General features: G+C 41.0%; 1 protein-coding gene across 1 annotated transcript; it reads left to right on the forward strand.

Moving 5' to 3' along the window:
- Nucleotides 1-37: 37 nt before the first annotated feature.
- Nucleotides 38-22,884, forward strand: hdac8 (histone deacetylase 8). The gene is made up of 11 exons (XM_068308093.1): nt 38-229; nt 345-397; nt 690-820; nt 2,159-2,300; nt 2,555-2,667; nt 2,767-2,844; nt 2,938-3,046; nt 3,902-4,074; nt 5,242-5,336; nt 14,238-14,343; nt 20,882-22,884. The coding sequence occupies exons 1-11, from the start codon at nt 116-118 to the stop codon at nt 20,902-20,904; spliced, it is 1,137 nt and encodes a 378-aa protein (XP_068164194.1). The 5' UTR covers nt 38-115; the 3' UTR covers nt 20,905-22,884.
- The last annotated feature ends 543 nt before the right edge of the window (nt 22,885-23,427 follow it).

The raw sequence follows: 23,427 nt of genomic DNA on the forward strand, positions 1-23,427 counted from the left end.
GGTGGGGGTGGGGAATGTTGACGGTGTAACACCAGACTTCAGAGGACTGTTCCGCTTGCTTTTCCATGAATTTGTTTTAGCTCCCTTCTTAGTCAAGTTGTTTCTGTTTTATTAAATGAGTTACGGACGAGACAGCGACGATGACAGCTGCAGTAAACGGAGAGTGGCGTATGTCTACAGCCCTGAGTACGTTGAGACTTGCGATTCTTTATCCAAAGTGCCGAACCGGGTGAGTTGACTGGATGGTAAAGCTAATAGCAGCCGACCGCTTCCTCCCCATTGGTTCCCTTCATCTAGTTAGCTCTTTCAATGAGTCGCGATCCTAAAACCTTTTTCATCTCCAGGCGAGTATGGTCCACTCCCTGATAGAAGCCTACGGACTTCTTGAACACATGAGGTGAGTGGTACAACAGCTAATGTCAGTTTTCTAACTCGGAACAAAGACAACATGTAGAGAAAAATACATAGAAATCAATGATGAAAAGCTTCAAAAGCAAAATAGAAACCTGGACCACATTCACAGAAAATTAACTCCTAATTATCATCATTATTGTTATAGTTTTTATTGTTATTATCATGTTGTGTGATAGCTGACAGAATACAGTTTTGCTTTGTGCAAGCAGCCAGTGTCATAATATCAGTATAATATTTAAAAAAATTAAAAAAAATGCCCCTCCTGATTTTTCCAGCACCATTAAACCTCAACTGGCCACCATAGAGGAGATGGCCAAGTTCCACACAGACTCTTACCTGGAGCATCTTCATAAGATCAGCCAGGACGGAGACAACGATGACCCCCAGTCAGTCGACTACGGCCTGGGTGAGAGGAGACAAAATCAGCCAAGATGATTGTCAGTGGTGACATCGATCGGTTTGCAACTGAGCAGATTATGTATGTTTGGGAAGGGGTCATTGAAAAGCATACAGTATACCAGAATACTATAGAGAAACTAAAGGTAAGGCACCAGGTCACAGATGTTTGTGTCCTGCTAACATGAAAGAATTTCAAATCTATATAACTGCTTGTCCTCTTTCTATGCTGCAACCTAAAACTTCCTGCTCAACACCCATTGGCTCGCAGAGCTCTGTATCGAAGCCTAGACTTTATGTTTTATGAGATAAATGGCTACGATTGGCTCAGGACTGAGGGAGAGCTGACAGAGCAGGTGGGTGGCCAGATTTATCTGCCAGAACAAATGAAACATGAGCTCACAGAACCTCCAGGTTCCCAGACTGGTACTTTAAATCATATGTGATATCGATGGCTCAGGCTGGAATGTGAAGTAGACAAACTTCTTTGTCGTTCTGAACACTTTGTCTGCAGCAGACGAGGCGATTGTACAAGTTTCCAAAAGTTTGCTTTTCTGTCTCAATGTCGTGATTTTAAATAGAATCTTTATGTGCTCATATTGTTTGTATAATTTGATTGGAGATAAGATTACTTCCATCGCTCCTGGACCGGGTGGTCAGCTGTCAAAAAGATCCCATTGTGGTTTGTTGTTCTTGGACGAGGCGGTTCAGAATCTGCTCTCCTTCAGGGTTTACTTTTCTAACTTTAGTCGACTCCAAAAGTTCACCGTGTTGCTAACTCTCCTTTTCTGTCACTCTTCTCTCATTCGCCCTCATCCATCTCTGCTCCTCTTTATGCCCTCAACACCTTTCGTCACTTCCTTCTTTTGTGTTCCGTGCACCTCTTTCCGTTTCATCCTTCAGTCTCTGCGCCACCTTTTCCTGGAATACGACCTTTGTCTCATTGTGCAGCGTCTGCAATTCGTTTTGCACATCACTTTATTTTCCATCATTGTTCACCTCCCTCTTTTCAGTCTCTCTCATCCCTCATTCCTCCCTCTTTCCCTTCCCTCCTTCCAGTTCTCTCTTCTATATCCTGATTATTTATCTTGACAGCCTTTCAGGCTTCTTTAACCTCTTGAATAAGTTTTAAATCACAGACAAAAATCAAGACGGAATAAATATTTTCCACTAAGACTGCTGGGGTTTTCTGTGTCACAGTTTACATTCCTGCAATTCAAGTGTTGGAATAATAAATTCCAGTTACTTTTACCATCTTGAATTGAGTATGAACTCTATAAATGTTATTATTTTAAATAGATTGTGGTCATTATTTTTGCCTTTGATTTTTTTTTTTGTCCCGCTCCAGGTTATGACTGCCCGGTGGTGGAGGGGATATTTCACTATGCTGCAGCAGTAGGGGGCGCTACATTGACTGCAGCCCAGTGTCTGCTGGACCAAAAGTGTGACGTGGCCATCAACTGGGCAGGAGGATGGCACCATGCCAAAAAGTGAGTCCTGCTGAGGCTTCAGAGTACTTTAGAAGTAGACATGACCTCAGAGGATGAGAATATCAGTTTCTGTTATTAATTATGTCAGAATGTAGAAAATAAATCAAGATCTGGAGCATAAATATTGTAAACCCTAACACTAAAAGGCACAGACTTCAATGAAGCTTTACTTCTGCTGATTGGCCTAAGGGGGGCGCTCTAGGTATAGGTCATGTTTTCAGACGTGACAGTATTAACCCCCCCCCCCCTTACAGGGATGAGGCGTCAGGGTTCTGCTATGTGAACGATGCTGTGCTGGGAATCCTCAGGCTGAGGGAGAAATATGAGAGAGTCCTATATGTGGATGTTGACCTGCATCATGGAGATGGTACACACACACACACACACACACACACGCAGATATGTTTGCCATATTAATGATCAGAATGAAATTGAGTTCAAAAGGTTTTTATTCTCCTCACTGCAGGAGTGGAAGACGCCTTCAGCTTCACATCCAAAGTCATGACCGTCTCTCTGCACAAATTCTCTCCTGGATTTTTCCCAGGTTTGATCCTTTCATGTCTTTAAAAAATGCAGTGTGTTTTATTTTGGTCATTTCTTTTGTGAGATGTTGGTTGTGAAGAGTTTGCATGTTCAGGTACGGGTGACCTGTCCGACACGGGGCTGGGTAAAGGCCGTTGGTACGCTGTGAACGTCCCACTGGAGGATGGCATCAAGGACGACAGATACTACCAGATATTTACCAGGTACACACACACACACACACACACACACACACACACACACACACACACACACACACACACACACACACACACACACACACACAAACAGAGAGAGAGAGAGGCAGCTCTGAGATCCTTGTGGTACCCAGAGGCAAAAAGATCTATTTTCCCTCACTTTCTGGGACATCTCTATCCCATAGATTTGAGTTTCATCAATGACAGTTCAGCAGGCAATTCCTTCCAATGGGAAATCTGATGCTTATCTAGCTAAGAGATTTTTTTCCTGCTCTGATCACTCAGAAAAATGTCCAAGACATCTTGAATGTCCAATACATTGTGATATTCTAAGTGGTAAATAAAATCAATAAATCAGCATCAGCAAAGGATCAGCAAATTAACACATATCAAGAGTATTTCCTTATCGCCAAATCTGATTGCAAAGTGTAATTTGACTAATTTGACATCATCCCTTGGATGCCGGAAACGAGATGAGCAGTTTTTCTTTTACTGCTCTTTATTCTTATTTAATTACTCAAATCGAAGAAATTCTTGGAATAAAAATTCTAAGAAATTCACTCTCTCCTCTTTCAGCTCTGATAAACTTATAATTGTATAATATATTTTTCACGAATTGACCCTAATTCTACTCTACTCTACTCTAATTCACCGCCACAGGAAAGTAGGGTTTTCCCAGACCTCATGATTTTCTTGGAGCCACCACCTAGTGGTCAGTGCTGCAACTGCAGATATTATAATTGATTTATTTTTTGACTCTTGTTTGAATAATTCTCACTCTAATACTCAGTGGGCTGTGGTCGACTCAATTTGCCCCATTGGTGAGTAACAATAAGTTTTTTGGCTGTGTTGCTCGAACAGTGTGATGCAGGAAGTGCGTGCACAGTTCAACCCGGAGGCGATGGTGATGCAACTGGGTGCCGACACCATGGCTGGCGACCCCATGTGCTCCTTCAACATGACTCCAGTAGGGGTGGGCAAGTGCCTGCAGTATGTCTTGGGGTGGCAGTTACCCACGCTGCTGCTGGGTGGAGGTATGGCGTTTGCTTGTGTTTGTTTTTTCTGACCTGTGTTGTGTAGACATCCTTCCAGCGTTTGTGCACACGTGTGAGTCATGTGTGCGCGTCGGGGAGAGAATGTGTGCATGAGAAAGGTAGATAATGAATCAAGTGTCTTGTCCGTATTTGCTTTGAATGTCGGTTATTCACTCACTTTGCAGACACACACACACACACACACACACACACTGGCCTATGTTCCAGACCCCTCAGCTATTGGCCAGCTTCTACTTATACAACACAATGAAGCCATTTTACTTAACTACAATCCCACCTCTCTTCTTTCTCTGTGTCCTACATACTTTCTCTGTTATATGCTCCTCTTTCTCGGTTCTTCTCCTTCTCAAGTCCATCCTCTTCTTTGTCCGCCATTCTTTCTCTGTGCCTAAAAAAGAAAATCGCTGCAGGAAAACTTTGATACTGAATCGACTTTTAAAGTAACTCTTGCCCGGTCACATGACCCTACGATAAACCAGTTGGTCACCAGTGCTATTGTTCCAGTCATCTGCACTACATACGGTGTACTGTCTAATACACATACTACAGCAACTGTAATATATATTGTTGAAGTTTTATCATATACTGTATATATTCAAACCATATATATATATATATATATATATATATATATATATATGCATATATACAGTGCGTCCTCGTTCTTTGCGGTTAATGCATTCCAGGAACCACACAAGATAAATGAATTCCGCGATGGAGCGACAAACTATTTATTTTATTATTTATGGTAATTTAAATGTTTATGAACCCTCCCCATACCGATATTTAGCTGACTTCTATCTGTATTACCTTTTCCCACACTCTTATCGACTTTTTAAGGCACTTTAGTGTCTCATGTAAGTCCGAGACTCACGGAAGCTAGCACACCTCCGGTTGCCGTCAGCCAATAGAATGCGCGTACAGCATCACGTGACTGCCTACGAACAATCCGTGATGAGGTGAAGTTGCGAGCTTTGATGCGCGAATGCGTGAGGGCGCACTAATATACTGTATATGTATACAGTATATATTTATATTATATATATATGTGTATATATGTGTGTATATATACATACACACACAGTTTAACAGAATCCATCCCCTCCATCTGTCTCTTTACGTTCGCGTCTCCATCCTTCTCTTCAGGGGGTTACAACCTGGCCAATACGGCTCGTTGTTGGACCTTCCTGACGGCTGCAGTGCTGGGAAAGACTCTTTCCTCTGAGATCCCCGATCACGAGGTAGGAGAACACACACACACACACACACACACACACACACACACACACACACACACACACACACACACACACAAACTGTGTCTCTCTTTTATAGCAACTTTTATATTCACATATTCCCTCATCAACACAAATGCACTCATTCATTGTATTGTCACACAAAATGGGAGGCCAACACACACATACACACACACACACACATTAAAAAAAAAACCCACAAACACACCCCCCTTGTGTTCACTGTCTGCTGAGTCACTCCATCTAATCAAAGATGGCCGCCCGTCTCAATACAGGGGTTTGTCTTCAGGTGACTCTGATCACGTGTGCGTGGGGAGGAGTCTGTGGCGAGGACAATTCCTCTCAGTGTGTGTCCGCTAACACAGGCGCCTCTCTTTTAGCATGAAGGTGGACTTTTATAGTCCTCATGTGAAAGATTCGAACCAGAGATCTCATTTCAGTGATTTTTCATACAATACGTGCGTCACATATGAAACCATTTGTCATCATTTTGGCGCCACCACAGTATTTTTTGCACTAAAAGCCTATAATTGTCTCATAAACCTACAGTGCGCCTTATAATCCAATGCGCCTAATATATGAAATAAATTATAAAATAAACAATTCATTAAAGGTGCACCTTATAGTGCAGAAAATACTGTAGTTATTACTTATTTAACCTGGGGGGGGGGTGATGGGAGTAGCGTCTTTCAACACTGATGGGTGGGATCTTTGATTCCGGTGGAGCCCTTTTTTTTTTTTTTTCTGACACTTGCAATATTGACAGAAAACTTAAAATACACCAAACTCAATTGTTTTTTTTTACACCAAACGTGTCAAACTCAAGGCCCGGGGGCCAACTGTGGCCCGCGAGAGCAGAAAAGGTCTGAGTGTCTAAAAATAATAGTAATTTCGTTGATTTTACATGTATGTTACATTACATTTATTTACATTTAGTTACGAATGTGTTTATTTGCGAACGAATGTGCCCATTGAGATCTGAGTGAAAACACTTATTGGAATTATCTTTAACAAGGAAGCAAAATGTTCCGGTGATTTGATTTGTTCAAGAAAAGATGTGTGTCCACTTACGCTTATTTCCTCATTACGCTAACTGGTAAATCAAATCGTGTCATCCGCTCTCTAAATAGAAACCAGTGGGCCCATGTCTTTCTTGCCTGTCTGTACACACACACACACACACACACGCAAACACACACACGTACAGAGAGTTTCTTTCTCCAACGTCTTATTTTTCAATCTTGTCTTGGTCAAATGTAATGAATAGGTGTGTGTGTGTGTGCATGTGTGTGTGTGTGTCAATGTGTGTGTGCGTGTGTATGTGTGTGTCTGTGTGTGTGTGGCCATGATAAAGGCACCTCTTGTTTCACCTCGTCAGTGTCCAATGGTCCTACGTGGCCTTTGACCTCATTAAGAGGCTCTCACTGCAAACAGAGCAACTATCAGTGCGGGCAGCTGCCGCAGATGATGAAGACGAGAGAACACACACACACACACACACATGGAGACACACACACACACAAACACGGAGACACACCCTCAAATGAAAAATGTAAGAAACAAACCCCCAATCAGTTTCTTTTTTTATATTTTAAAGATAATAAAGATCTTTGAAGGGTGATTTCTACTAAAATCAGATAACACAACTTCGTGTGTGTGTGTGTGTGTGTGTGTGTGTGTGTGTGTGTGTGTGTGTGTGTGTGCGTGTGCGTGTGTGCGGGTTGTTGGCTCTGTCTGTGCCCGTTGTGCTCGATAAGAGGGGCATTTATCCATGATGACCAAGCAAAGCTGTAGTTCCAGCGACATGGGGAACAAAAACTACCTTTGTACCCTTTTGTGTGTGCATCAGTGTGTCCGTGTGTGTGTGTGTGTGTGTGTGTGTGTCCAGCGTTCTGCACTACTGTAGACAAAACCACATTCATTACAGTCAGATAATGGACCATCTAGTTTTATACCTTTTTTTGTATTGCACTGTGTGATGAATCGCCTTCAGTGTGGCGTAAACGAGTCACTCAAAAGTGAAACTGTCCGGTCGGAAGCGGCGCAAAATGTTTTCCTCTTTCACAAAAGAATTAATTGACAAAAGTCCTTGTATCTGGAATTAGAGATTAAGCATCCTAACAGAGCCAAATGAAGCAGTTCCGTTTGTTTTAACTGCTCTAATCTCAGGGAAGACAATCCAAAGAAAACTGTTTTTGAAATGAAATCGGCTTTCGATATTTTTCTCTTGCGTGTTTAACTTGGACTCGGACAAACCCTGGAACACATGCTTAAAAATAGTAGTCTAAAAAACATAAACATCAGTCAGAGCTGGCCGGTCTCGTCAACAATAGTGCTGTAATATTCGCTGATTACCAGACAAAATATTACACTGCAGATAACCCACACAATGGCCCTGCTCCTGTCTCATGTGATACAGCAATATGTTACAAAAACTTGAGTCACAGTTCCTTCTGTAGTTGGAACCTGCCTGAAAGTCATTAACCCTCCCCTCTGACTCGTATTGTCTGTGAACGTTTACCTGATTCCGATCCCCCCATTGTGTGTGATTGCAGTGGAGTCGACCTGCGTGTGAATCTTTGTTTGCTAAGAATAACCAGAGGTCAAAGGTTAGTTGGTGTTACTGATTGGGCGTCCATGGAGATGGCGAGTTGCTCCTAAATCACCGTTGGTTCAATAAGAGTATAGACTTTTAGCATCTGATGCTGTCATTCGGGCAGGTAGCACAAAGAACTTAAAGCTGGCTTGTAGAAACAATGAATTGCTTAAAATATTTTTAAAAATATCAGTTGCTCATGTGGACAATTTATTAATTTTATTTATCCAATGCCATCATGTGAAAATTTATGTAAATTTAAATTTAAGGTCAGGTGTTGCAGCAGCACAAGGATGGGAATAAATATGGAGTTACCAAATGTAGGTTTATCGTGTGTTAGCTTAGCTTCATATTCTTACCAGTATTATTAGTGATCATAACGTTTCTGACCAGTTGAGAACTTAATGAGGTAGAGAAGTTAGGTGTGTTTGTTCAATTTTCCTTAGAAATTCCGTCTCTCTCAAGCACCTCCACTCCTCTTATTCCCTTTTTCCCAGCAGCTTAGTTCCTCCCAGCCGCACCGCTTCAATAAAAAAATAAAAAACAGATCCAAACTTCCTGTGGCTCCTTAGCGGCCTCAGCGGGCCGACGTGTGCGCACCGTGTACTAAAAACGTTCCTGGTGTGAATCCAGCTGACATCCTTTGTCACATTGTGTACCAACACCCTGTTTGTCGGAGTCTGGCACCTGAATGACCAGGACTCTGATTTCACAGGCGATAAAGAGCTGTTAATCTCTGCTAGATTAATTTAGTAATCTCAGCCCAAGAGACTTTTTGTGATGTTTTAACCCAAAAATAAACTGAAGTACTGAAATGTGTATAAAACACTCATTAATATTTAAAGAAGCCTCTGGACAGCCGAGACCTGGAAGCAGTAGATGACTCATATCTCAGATAAGTCTCAAAATTGTCACTGCTAATGTGTTCATTTTTGTTTATTTTAGTGTGTTACTGCCATTCAAATTTTACCTTAGAGCTGACAACCCAAGCCAGCAAGGCAACTCTTGTTTTTCCAGATTTTAAATAAATTGAAATCTGTTTTGGATTACAGTATTTTAAGGATCTCTCATCACCGTCTTCTGTGCTTTTGTCTCATGGTTGGCCTGGCAGTCCGTCTGGAACACAAGGCTATGCAAACAACATGCTTTTCATATTTTCCACTACTGGAATGGTGGAAACAAAGTGATTGGGGGGGGGTGTATGTTGTGGCACAAAAAGCTGGTAGAACACACAAATAGACTAATTGAATTGGCATTTGTCCCGTGGTCTGACTTCAACTCACCCGTGTCTCCAGCGAGAGCAATACCAGTAAATACAAATGTGTGTCTGTCTGAGAGCCACACAGGAAGGGAGGACGTCTCTGGGCCCAGATTGGCAGCGGGGAAGCGTCCCGCCTCTTTACTTCCTACTTCCTCTTTTCCTGTCTGCAGCCGCTTCCTGCTCCACGTTGCCGTTGGGGATGTGTCGGCTCTCAGAGTCGCTGGCTCAATCACCGGAAGCATCATTTGAGTTTAATGTGTGTGTCTGTGTGTGTGTGTGTGTGTATGTGTGTGTTCCAGAGGGGAATTTGTCTGTTTATGAACTGATATAAGAAAATGCGCTGTGAAGAAACTGATTATTCTGCCTCCATAACTTCCTTATCAATCCTTGTTGATCAGATTTTCTGAGCCGTGGTTGAGACGGTGGATGTAGGGATGAACCCACAATGAGCTGAAAGATCTGGTTTCCTATCTGGTTTCCTTTCAGGGAGTCGTGTCTTTGCTGCAGTTGTTTTTTCAACCAGTTTCAAGTTCATGGACAGGTTTTTCATCCTCGAAGAGCTGTCTCTGTTGCCCAACAGCCAGCGGTTCGGTATTCATAGTAGCCAAACCTTTTTTTTTTTGGTTTTCCACAAACTCATTTCCTCCCTTCTTTTTAATTTACACCTAACTAGAACCTCAGTGGAGGTGGGGAAAAAATAAGTTTATGTGCTTGACTGAAGTGTAAATGTGGTTTATTGGTTAAAGCTTAATATAACATCCATTCAATAAATCATAAACCTGAACCTAAAGATCGTGAAGTTTCCAACGAAGAGAAGAAAACGGTGGCAGATGAAAACACAGATGAATTTCTGTCTGTTCATTGTCCGATACTGTATATATCGGGTTAAAATTTTATCTTTTTTGGGGGGGCCAGGGGCGGGGGGGTTCTAGATGGACAAACCATGTGGGCATAGCTTACTCATAAACCCATATTAATACAATCAGCCATATTCACATATTAACTGGCCAAGGTTAAACATTCACAGATTTAACGGTGAAGTTGGTTTATAAATCAAGAAAAACATTCTGAGCAAAACACTGATTGAAGTTATATATCTTCTTTGAACAAACATGATCATTTACTTGTCTTCTCTGATTGAAATATAAGGCCACAGATAATGAAAGTGACATCTGTACAAGTTTAAACAGAAACCTAATAAAGGGTTAGAGGCAGAACAACCGTTCATCTGATACCCCAGATTCCCTTTTAGCTTTCAAATGCTCCCATACCTTAAAAGGAGAACTGACAGATGCATGTAAAACAGACTAACTTTTGAAAAGGTATGATGGGTGGGAGAGAGTCCAGCAGCAGTGGAGAGGGGAGCCGTATGTGCAGTACGCGACTGTAATTGCAACGTTGGGCCATTTCCATTTGTTTTCCCCGAGACGTTTTCCCCTCCGCTGTGCAGCTCAACATCCTTCATAGCTGGAGGTCCTGCTTGATAGCTGTGGAAACAAACACCCTCTTACACACACACTGATACAGCTGTCCACCAATGCAAATACTCACACACACACACAGACACGCACATGCATGCTCTGTCTTAGAACTGTCATAATCTTGCACACACAAAACGAACACAATACACTCCGACTACTGCGATAAGTTTAAACTGATTCATGCAAATCAACTGAACTGACATGTGTCAGGTGTACCTAGGGAGAATTACTGGCATGAGGCTAGTTACCATTAGCAATTGCATAGTGGATGACCTCAGGGATATGAAGTTCTTTCCTTTAGTCTGTTCACGATGGGACTTTGCCTTGTGGATGTCTGTGTTTACAAGGGTGGAATGAGGGTAAAGATATTTATATTTATACCAACTCACTCAGGGTTCCCTGTGTCAGGGCCTGTGTTTTCCATACAAACAATCTCATGCTAACAGTGACTGATGGGTAGAGGGTACATGTTGAGACCCAGGGTAAATAGCTAGATACCCTTGACTATTTATCTCCCTGTGCGTCTAGTCTAGAGACACTGGAGCCAGTCAGATGGTATTTTCTGCCCTGACCTTGTCCAGATGATGTAAATTTCCTTCACTACAGAAATTTTTTTATCCGTCTTACCCTCAAATCACATTATTTTTGCTCATTCAACTGAAAAAATAACTATTTCTATAATATGAAACATTATAGAAATAGTCTTAAAATTTCTCTTTGGACCGTCCTCGCCTCTCTCCTCCATTTCTCCCTGTGCTCGTCCAAGTCAAACAACCAGGCTGCAGGAGACAGTGTGTGCGACTCTTGTGTGTTTGTGTGCATGTTGCCGGACAGCAGGAGATAGAGCACTGGGTTCATGGGAATACACTGTGGTGGTGCGTGTATATGTGTGTTTAGTAAGCACTCACATATTGAGCTTTGTTGACACCGGAGGTAAGACACAGAATCTTGTCGGGGTTAATTGGAACCAGACACCCACACACAAACACTCATAAAGACGGGGCCTTACCTTCCTTACCTCAAGTAAGTCTCTGCAGACCTTTAAGCGACACATCACTAGCCTGCATTTTATTCATCTGACTCACCCACACTAATACACGCATGACCCTCAGACAGAGGATTATTAAAAAGACAAAGTAGTCTTTGTCTTTCAAGTCCACCAAAGTATACCAAATGTTGGCTCAGCTGCGTCTGTGTTGCCAACAGAGCGTCAGAAGTTTTCTCTAATGACATCCCTCTAATCCACTCAAGAGATTCAGTCCAAAACAAGATATTCCCGTCTTAAAAGCGGTCGAGGTATTATCGCGGAAATCGTTACGGGATGTTTGCGGAATCACCTCGCCAACTTAAAGGGTTAGTCGAACATTTTGGGGAATATTGTTGGAAGAAGAAGATCGACCATTAGACATTTAAGCGATTGGTAGAGCGCCAAAAAAAATGGAATGACATTTTATCAGGAGGTGTTGAGGAAGTAATCAATGGATTACTTTAGAATTGGTAGTAGTTATGGCTGTGATGCTTTTATTCTAATCAAACAACTGATATACCAAAAGAAATGAGGAAGACTGTGAGATGAATCTCAGGAAAAGTTAGCGGAAATATTTTGCTCAACTACTCTTTTCAAGGTCCAGATCAAACTTTCCTTAAATGTAGTTTCTGAAATGACTTTTTCAAACAAACCCTGAGCATCACTTTACAGAAGAGAGACAGAGGAATACAAGTCCTTTGTTTCAGACGGGTGTTCTGCTGAGTCCTCAGAGTCCAAGGCTTTCACAACAGACTCTGGGAGTGGACTGACGCACTTGTGGTCAGATCCTGGCCTCCGAGTTTGTTTTGCTCTCATGGCATCGAGTCACAGCCTGAAAAATTCCCTGGAAATATGTTTGTTCAACTGACGTGCTCTGGATTTAACTCCTGGTTGAACCCACCTCTGGATTTCCACCTGCTTTTCTTTTTTTTCTCGACATTGGCAGATTTTGTTTCACAGAATTTGTCCGACTCAGAGCCCATTGGTAGTTGTCTTGAAATTGTCCAAGCTGGGTTTTTTGGTTTTTCTTTTGTTGATGATGTTGAGGCCTGGGCTGTCTGGGGGAAGTTTGACTTTGATTTGTGGTGTCTTTTCTGTGTTCTGTTAGATTTTCTCTCTGTACATGAACCAGACTAGACCGCCTCTTACATTTAACAGTAATGACAGCCTTTGAAAGTGGAGGCATCGAGACTGTGGAGGGGTTTGTCTGTCACAAGGGCGATCAGTAAATTTTAAACTTAAGTATTTCTTCAGCCCAAGCCCTCATGGAGAAATAGCCTTTAGACCTATTTGGTTGTTGTATATTTATTATATGATGGTGCTTAGCCATTAATAAAAGGAATCAATCCACGCTGGTTTACTCCCCCTTTTGAATCCAGTCTTAAACATCCATCGTAGATCAAATCTCGCTTTGTGGGAGGTTTTTACTTCGATGTACCAAAAGCAATAAAGGCATTTAAATTAATTTGTGCCTCAGTGTTAGTTCACCTAAAGTAAGGGCAGAGGATTTTCTTTGTCTGCAGTTTACTTTCCATAGCAGCTGGCATTCACCACGTGAATGCCAGCTGCTATTGGTGCTCATGGTATCCATGAGCACCAATAGTTTAGTAATATCTAGAAAACACATTAACTTGGGAAAAAAAAGAAACATTTTGTTCTTGACAGAAACATCTCAGCAATTCATGGAGTGATTGGGAGGCTATTTAGCACAGATAGCAATGGTGTCGTCAAGATGCTTCCTGTTGACCTCTGACTTCTCTTTGAGGTGGCTTTTCATTGAAATGGATATCAACACATGGAAATAAAATCAATTATGTTTCCCTCACACAATTTGTATTGAAATTTGTGCTCCCATCAAATAAACAATCTTATAGCTTGTTTTGTACAATTGACATACAATTCATACTTGCACTAAACAAACATGAAGAACTAAGTTAAAATCACATCTTCTAAGCACGATAGCTTTGTCATTTCGAACATCCACATTTAGCGGAGCTACTAGCAATACTCCAGACCTGTTTTCACATTGAGCTATTCCAGTCAAGAAGTTGAGAAAACATTATCGTAAATTACTTTATCTGTCAACGTTGGTAGCACTGCTACTTTAAATACCATAATGTATATAATCCACAGTCTTCAGTGTCAACTAGAAAGTGATGAGATGTTAGTTGGCTGAGCAGCGGTGCGTAACTCAATATTTGAATCTTCATTGTTTTAAATTTGTTTCATTTTTTAAACAATGATGTCTGAAAGGATATATAAATACTCATCACCTTTCAGCTTCACAATCCAACTCTGCAAAATCCAAACAGAGCCTGAATTTTTCCAGGAAAGCAGCTGTATCCTCATAAAAAAAAATAAAAAAAAACAGACAAGAGGGAAAAGTGGACTTTAGAGCACAGCTGCAGCGACGGTGTGCAAAAGTGATAGATGACTGGATCAGAGACCGGCAACACAAACGTCATTATAAAACCCATAAATCTGGAAAGTTTTCATAATCGTTGTTGTGATTTTGTTTCAGTTTTTTACAGAGTACGGCCCAGACTACTCGCTGGAGATATGCCCAAGCTGTCGGCCAGACCGCAACGACACCAAACACCTGGACCAGGTCATCAGCACCATCAAAGGTGTGTGTGTGTGTGTGTGTGGAAGGCCAGGTGCTGTGTGTGGGTGAGTGTGTGGAGGGTGAACAGGTGTGTGAATCCTCACCCATTCCCTCTTTCTCTGCATGGATCTTTTCGTGGGGATGAAAGTTTATTTGTTCTTTCTTTTTTCCCTCTGAGGCTTCACATACTTTTATCTGTAAGAGTGTCTGCCTTCTTTTTGGGTCAGTTCCAATACGTATAGCATTATTTTCCTTCCATGTGTCCATGTTTTTTGTACGTCTGCACGTTAACATGTCTCTGTGTGAAGTTGTGTGGTTTATCCTGGTGTGGGGCCTTTGGTCTCGGTGCTGACAGCTCCACAGCAGTGACACGAAAGCAAAAAAGTTGAGCTCCATGCGAATTATTCTGAGGAACTGAGGTCAGGAATAAGCTGGGCATACTTTTACAATTTTCCCTCATTTTATTTTTTGTATAAACAAGTTTTTCTGAGTCTGAATTCAATAATCGTAAATGTACAACCCAATTCCATAGATGCTAAGCTACTGTGTAAAACATGAGTAAAACTGCAGATCATTCAACTGAACAGTAAATGGAATGCACTCTAAGTGTACTCCAAGTTGTTTTTATCATTTATTTTTAGTTCAGTCAGTCCATTGGTTGTCTTTTTCTTACTTTCAGTACAGTCTTTATCATCTTTAAGGCAGCAGAAGTACTTTGTTTTGGACATTTGTTGGCTTTCCTCCACTTTGTGCTACAAGGGAAAGGTCACAAAATTGGAAAAAAGGATAGACCAGAATATTTTACTTATTTTAAAACGTTAATTTTTAAAAATCTGTTTATGCAGTTCTACTGTAAACCAACTTTGAAGAAGTTAAAGTTTGCATATTCCCTGACAAATGTTAAAAACTGAACCCTACTTTGAACTGAAGACTGTTTTTACATCTCCATCGGATATCTTCTTCATCCACTGTTTTCCAGAAAACACCCTACTTATCAAATTTTATCCGCCTGACACTGGACATGGTATCAATTAGCCAAGACAACGTCATACGTGTAAACAGAACTGGCAGCGGTCATTTATCCAAACAGCATTAAGTTTTCTGAATCTGAAAAACTCCAGGTCACATCAAATCATGGGAGCAGGAGTTTATTTGCCCAAATTCAGTTGGTCTGTTGGCTCGCATTAAATCATCACAACCGGAGGGGTTGAAAGTATCACTGGTTTCCAGTCATAAGGCTTTTATTAAGGGCGACAGAGGGAAGGAGTGGATGAACTGATGGATGGAGAGACTAAAAAAGGAGAAATGAAATGCAGGCAAACCAAAGATGGAGAGAAACTGGCAAAATGTGTTTCGCTGGTGCGCTCCATCTGTCTCTCCTCTCGGATCCAGTCTTTTTCTTTGCCGCTTTGCTCTGTCAGAGTTGATTTTGCATCTTAACTTCTAAGTTTACATCCACTAAATTTACAAGCCTTTCATCAAAATGTGTAAAAAAGTAATCTGGATACACTTTTCTGGAGAGGTTGTTCTATTAACATAATTGTAAATGGGTTCCCTCTCATCGTTTATCATTTCTTGTTCTTTGTTTCTTCTCTAACTTACTTCAATGTATCTGTTAAGCCAAAAACACACCCAAAACTCTCTCCTATTATATTTTTAAAAAATACTGGAGTAAATCTACTCGTCTTTCTCACCGTGTTGCTGATTGAAGAAAAGCCTACAAGTCTGCGTGCATGCACACAAACACAGAAGAAGCACAGGCAATAATAGACACACACCTCCAGGCAAACATATTCACATGACATCATCGGGGTGGGTAACTGTTTCTTTTTGGTTTGGAAGCGCTGTACTGCCTATAAACATTGGTTTCCTTGAGAGACTTGGCAGCGAGCTTGGATGTACGTATGTTTGTGTGTTTTTTGTGTCCACATCTGCTGTCTGCTGGCATGAATGGCCCATAGCAATTTGAATCTCAAAATGCTAATCCGCCCCAAATCCTCTGCTTTTCATTTCTATTAAATATCCTAAACTCATGTATGCATACGTGTAATGAACAATATGTGCAAAATACCATGTTTGTGGAGCAGGAAACGGGTGAAAACTGGAGAAAAAAAGTCTTCCAGCTACACCACCGCGGTAGAAAATAGCCTTATTCCCATAAGGGTGGGGATGGAGAGGTGTTGTTCACAACTAAAGAAAACAGATTTATTGTTTTTTAAGGGAGGACATCTCCGTCTCGACAGAGACAGAGTTTTTTAGACGGCAACAGCAGCCCCTGTATTCTGTTACTTTAGCTGGTTATTCTCCTGATACATGAACATGTTAACATTAGCATTCAAGGCTTTTTTCTTACATTTATTATTTTCAAAAAAATTAGATTTTGCTAACATAGTACTGTAATAGCGTTTCTTTTCACGCTGAAGCGGAAACATTGCTCAAGTGAAACTTTTTGACTCGTTTTGTGATTTAATGAAAGGTCACCTGTCGAGATATTTTACCTGACCTAGATATGATGGTAATAAAAAAAAAAGAAAAGCTTTTTACTACCATATCATTCATTAACACAATAAAATATTTCTCTTAGAGATGTCAAAAACCACATTGACGTTGATCATCGCCGCAGGGTGTTCTGGGTATATTTTCTATTTATATGTGTTACTTATAAACAAGCTGTACACACTCTGTTAGAAGCATTTAAAGGCACTCGCCTGTAGAAATATGAATGTGCTTTTTGTTTATTGTGGTGTTTCTTATTTTGGGAATTACTCAGTCTCTCCTTTTGTGTCTCTCTCATTCAAACACAGTGAGGCTTGTTAAGCATAGGCATTAATTAAACTGGGATTTTTTTATTTTTTTTATTTTTTTATGGGGTGACTGTCAGAAGCAGCAGCAGCTGTCCGTGTATTCACTGCTCTGTTTACGAGGCTCCAGTCGTGTGATTTCCCCGGAGGCCGCTGGTGTGTGTTCAGCTTCATCAGTGTGACGTCGGCGTGTAAACCGCCCATCGTCTGTTTGCGCGACTGAATCTTATCTGCGTGGGCGTCGGCACGGAAACATTGCAGCATCTTTTACATCCTGTCACTCATTAATATTTCCCTGCGCTGATGAGACACTAGTCGTGTTGCGCTCACACACACACACACACACACACACACACACACAGATTAGGCTAATGCATATTTACACAAAGATATTAACCGACACGTCACATGTTCAAACCAGAAAACAGGTGATGACATTTCACGCAGAAAGGATGGAGAGATGATGGCGGGGAACAGATGAAAGAAACGTCAATCTGATGTTTTTTATGACTTTTTTTTTTCCTTATTTAAACAGGGACATCTGCCAAAGGCTTTCATCCAACCAGATTAGCAACACCTATTCAAAAAGAGAGGAATGATCGTTGGAAGAGGGGAAAACAATAAAATAGATGAAATTTGAGTTTGATGTATTTTTAGTTTCCTTCATGAAATCTGAGACTACAAAGGCCCTTCGACAATTTTCAGAATTGAAAGAGGTCAAGTCCAATCCATCAGATAATGATGAGAGAAAAAAGAAGAGAAACAACTGAAATAAAAGGCAAATGACCAAAGATATACTGATCGATTCTGGACTAATTTGATTTAAATGTTAAAAAGTAAGCTGGTGTCTAAGGAAAAACCACAACTACATTAAAATGGTTTTCTGTCATTAGCAGAGACTGTAATACCCAGAGTTGTACTTTTCTAAAACAAAATGAGGGTATTAAATATACTCTATATTCTTCCAGTCAGGGTCCACTTGTGGCTGTTCTGCAACGCTGTTTTCCTGTTGAACACATTGTGATTTTTTTTTTCCACTTTCTCCATTTACGACAGTTTAGAATTTTGTTATTGTTTGTGAGTGTTGCCCCAGAGACTGTCCACAACTATTTGAGTTTTAAGCCCCTCATTTGGTTCATGGATAAAGACAAAGGCCAAAATGAGTCACTTCTTGGTGCAATGGCTTTATCAAGCTATACAAAGTCCCATGCTAAAATTAGCAAGTATTGTGCTGAGTTAACAACTTTGACCGCCTGTATTTAAACATCTGCTGTATGTTATTTGTGTGCCAGTTTTATAATAACCTGATTCCGTGAAGTGTTTTTGACTCAAACTAGCTAAAGCAGATAGCTAAATGCTAATAGATTCAGAAGTTACAGATAAATAGTTGAAAAGTCTTTACAGTTTATAGTAGCAGGAATGTCTTCTGCTCCTTTCGGCTTTTCCCTTCAGGGGTCGCCACAGCGAATCAGTTGCCTCCATCTAACCCTGTCTCCTGCATCCTCTTCTCTCACACCAACTACCTTCATGTCCTCTTTCATCCATAAACCTCCTCTTTGGTTTAAGTATGCTCTGCATCACTTCATCAGAGTCCAACCTCCAGCTCACATCCTACCTGTGGAGCATGCCCACTAACAACACTGAACATCACACCTTTGATTTCCAGCTTCAGACACATCACTCTACCTGACACTCTTTTTACCTCCAGGACAAACCCCTCCTTCATTTCTCTTCCCATCTATACCATGATAGAACAACTTGAACGCTGCTCCTAAACTTCTAGCCTTGCTACCTTTCCACCTGGTCTCCTGGACACACAGTATGACTACCTTTCTCCTCTGCATCATGTCAACCAACTCTCTACCTTTTCCTGTCATAGTTCCAACATTCAACGTCCCTACTCTCAGTCCTATACTCTTGGTGTTCCTCTTCTCTTCCTACGAACACACTTTCCTCCTCTCCTTCTTCGACCAACAGTAGTCTAATTTCCACCGGCACCCTGTAGGTGAGCAGCAACGATGGCGGTCGTTGTTAACCCGGGCCTGGACCGATCCGGTATAGAAGTGATAGATTTGATTCGCGTGTTTGATTTGGCAAAAGTTTTACATCAGATGCCCTTCCTGACACAACCCTCTGTATTTATCTGGGCTTAGGACCGGCACAATAAGACCCTGGCTTGTGCCGTCTTGCGGCTACATTTTTAAAGTAGCAGGAATGTAAATGACTGAAAACATTTAGACTGTAAAACGCAGCCTTTAGAGACGGCGTCGAGTGTCCCAGCAGCTGTCCTCGTCTCGTTTATCTTCCAAAGTCACTGGTCTAGATCCGGAAGGAAGATTGTAGATGCTACCAATGTGATCCAGATTCTATAGAGCCTGGTTTTCCTGGTCCTGGTGTCACACGATGAGGATCAGACTGTGACGGAACTGTTGAGTTTAGGATCAATGAAATAGTGAGGAAACCAAAGTGTTCAGGAAGAAGTTGGTTCATCTCATTGTTTTTATGAAGTGCTGTTGAGCCCGTGTTGTAATATCCTTCATGCAGTCTTGTTTCATAAAGTGCTGAACCTCAGCCCATCCCCACTTGTTCATGACCGAGCCTTTTCCTTTTTCGGGAGTCGTCTGTGAGTTTGAAAAAAATGGGAGGCAGCGTGGGTTTTTTTTTTTTTTGGAGGGGGGGGGGGGTTCTATCAGTTTGAACCCAAGTAGCAGAGTCACCTCCTCTGAGATATAAAAGCATAAAGACAATCACAGCATCCAGAGGACAAACACATGGAAATACCAAAAGAGTCTCGGCAGTGCGCGCCACGATAAAAACCGCTGTTGTTGTCGCTGCAGACGGAGCATGACAGGACTCCACTGACAGCTCCACAATGGCCGACAAACAGGACATCCTCCTTCGCTGCGTCAGAGCAATTACTCATCCACACTGTGTGTGTGTGTGTGTGTGTGTGTGTGTGTGTGTGTGTGTGTGTGCAACATGTTAATTTTGCACAGGGACACTTATCATGACAACAGACAAACAAAAGCCGGCTTGCCTTGTTTTTACATGTTAAGTACAAAATAGAATTACAGTATTTTCCGCACTATAAGGTGCATCTAAAAGCCTTTCATTTTCTCAAAAGCCGACAGTGCGGTTTGTAATCCAGTGTGCATTATATATGAAAAAAAGCGTTAAAATAGGCCATTCATTGAGGGTGCACCTTATAGTCCAGTGAGCCTTATGGTGCGGAAAATACTGTATTTGTGTTTTTAAAAAAAGTAAAAGTCTTGACTCAACATCTTTACTCGAGTGAAAGAGGAAAAGTATTGTAATGTACTAACAAGGTAAAAGTAAAAAGGACTTTTCTGCCAGATCATTTGCAAATCAGGAGTTTTAGTTGTACTCCTGCTGTCATCAACAGGTACCTGAATACTCTTCTAAACAGCAGTAACTAAGTATTTGTTACTTCCTGTTAGAAGCAACGGAGCGTGTTGCTTGAATGTTGCTGTGTCAACATGGCGTCCTGTTTTGCATGCTTGCGTTTCGGGGAGCGGCGTGTCTCACCTCGCCAGATGTTATTTTGCATTTTCATCGGCGCAAACGGTTGTGTGTGTGTGTGTGTGTGTGTGTGTGTGTGTGTGTTTTCTTCCATCTTTGGTTTCTCCTGGTGTCTGATGGGTGTGTATTTCAACTCGTTTTGTATCCAACTGAACACAATCAATTTGACCTCTTTTTTTTCCTCTCTCTTTCTTTCTCTCTTTCTCTCTCCTTTTATAGGGAATTTAAAGAATGTGGTTTAGGAGTCAGCAGCCTCAGCCTCCCCCTCCACACACACACACACACACACACACACACACACACACACACACACACACCATGTTTCCAGCCCAGGTCGATGCTCGGCGGCTGTAATGAAGACAATATGGAACAGACGCCTTCGGCCCCCAGGCACGGAGTGAACGAGAGAGGGATGAAGGCAGGAAGAATATATTGAGTGAAGGGTTTGGAAAACATTAGCTGAGTGTTTCCAGGGAAAAACAGTTTAATGCGGGGGGTGGGGGGGCTGTAGTCACTGTGTTCACTGTTTTTAATCCTTTAGTTATTTGCAAAAGGTGTGCATGTTTGTGTGAATGAGAGTTTGTGGTGAGTTCTGTGTGGGCATGTAAAACTAAATTACACTTGTTTTACTGTCAGTGCACCTAGAGTTTATGGTATTATGGGATGCATTTATTTCCATCCTGTCAGTCGGAGACATTTTGAACCTAATGGAAAAACAGATTTGTAATGTTAAGCATTCACCCTGCTGTTGCTACGGTTGTAGCGCTTGAGGACAGATGAAAAAAACAAAACAACGCACGTTCCTAAACGCATCTTTATACTTGTAACAACTGGATGTGCCGAAAATACACGGATTGTTTTTTCAAGTCTTGAGAAACTTGGAAAGTTTACGAATAAACAGTTCTGGGGAAAGGAGAAAAAAAAAAAAGCCAGTTACTCATTGTGGAAGTTGTTTTCATGGTTTTGACCTCTGGGCAAAAATCTGTGTAAAAACATCTGGTTGGAGTTTGGAATTTTAAATTCAAAGTATGCAGGGAAAGTAAAAAAAAAGTGTTTGTTTTCCTTGTTTTTTTTATTTTTTTTGAAAAAGACAGATAATTACACAAACTTTTAGAAGGTTTCATTTAAAAGCAGTTTTCATAAGTGGTTCTGCTATAACTGGAGAAGAAAAATGAAGTCGCTTAAGGTCGGTAAACAAGCATGGCTGCTGCTCGAGCGCCAGCTGATGCTTTCTCATAGAAGTCTGGAAATGTTTGAACATCTCTATAAGGAGTAACAGGTCTCATCATGTTTTAATCCATTTCCACCACACAGGATTATAAAACTAGAGATGGGAAACCTTGGGAATCTGATGGGGAAAAGTAGAAATTGGAAAAATGGGGCTCAGACAAGCAGAAAAAGGAGATAATAGCAATGCCTTTGCCGAGGGAGTGTCTGCAAACATCTCTTTTTAGTGAGAAGTTCAAGCAGATCAAAGATGTGAACTCCCATTCTATTTGGCACAGAAGGTAAAAACCCAATTATGCGTGATAACACCGTCCTGTATGTGTGTGTGTGTGTGACAAGTGAGTCTGTTAACCTTAAGCTAGCAGTGTTAGGAGTGTGAGGAAGTCATTACAGTCTGCAATATAAGAAATAATTAACATAATCAAAAACGTATCCAACCATTCATGTGAAAATGTATTTAAATAATACAGTCTTGCTTTCCTTTACTGTACATGCTCAGAGTTACCCCTTGGTGCAAATAGTTTACACTCAACAGAAATAGTTTTCTAAAAGTAAACATCTGTAAACAACCAACCACTACACCACAAGCAGCAGCGGGGAACATCCAGAACACATCCACACACACTATCTCAAGGCATTCTGGAAAATGATTCAGCTATTCCACGACACAATGCAGAACATATAGTTCCACTGAGTTTTGCCAGCGTTCTTGTTTATAGTTGATTTAGTTATTCCTCCAAGTTGACCATCATTTATTTCTGTCAGGCCACCCTAATGTCACCGGTTAAAAGCAGCCCCGCTTTGGGCTCCAGCTGGAAACCAGTTTGAACTTTAAATCCCACGTGGATTAACTCTCAAGTCAACTGAAAAAAAAAAAAAGAACAGGAGGGAGCAGCAATGCTGTCTGTGAATTTTCTGTGTGTCTGTCCATGTGTTAACGGTTTATTTTCATTTTTTGTACACGGATCTCTCTTGAGAAAGAAATCCAGTGAGACTTCCTGTTAAAATAAATGATTGTTTGTGTAAATGATTCTTAATTCTAATTAAATCATCTGTCCAGTTGTCCATCTTGGCCGACTGTGTAGGTCGTTTCAGACAGTTTCAATTTGTGAAACTGACATTTGTTTTTGACTAATATCCTATTGAACTTTTCAAATTATTTTGATTTGGGCAGTAGAACTGCTGCATATGGACATTTGCTGAGGAACAGTTATACTTTCACTGCCTCATACCAGTCATTTCATATTTATAGTAATAAAGTTTATTTATACAAGACATTAAATAAAGTCAACAATAAAAATGACAAAAATTACAGTCATAATTCCAAAAAACAAAACTAAAATTAAAACAAGGTTTCAAATGGATACAAAAATACTGCGAATGTTACAATAAAAATTTGTAAATTAAGTCAATTTTACTTCAATGGTATTAAATCAGGACTAGTTTTTTCAATTTCTTATTCTACAGAGATCCAAAAATCCACTACCAGTAAACATTTAGCCACAATGGTGAGGAAAAAAACTTGCCTTTATCAGGTA

The sequence above is a fragment of the Antennarius striatus genome, chromosome 23 (assembly GCF_040054535.1).
Source record: "Antennarius striatus isolate MH-2024 chromosome 23, ASM4005453v1, whole genome shotgun sequence".
NCBI classification, from domain to species: Eukaryota; Metazoa; Chordata; class Actinopteri; order Lophiiformes; family Antennariidae; genus Antennarius; species Antennarius striatus.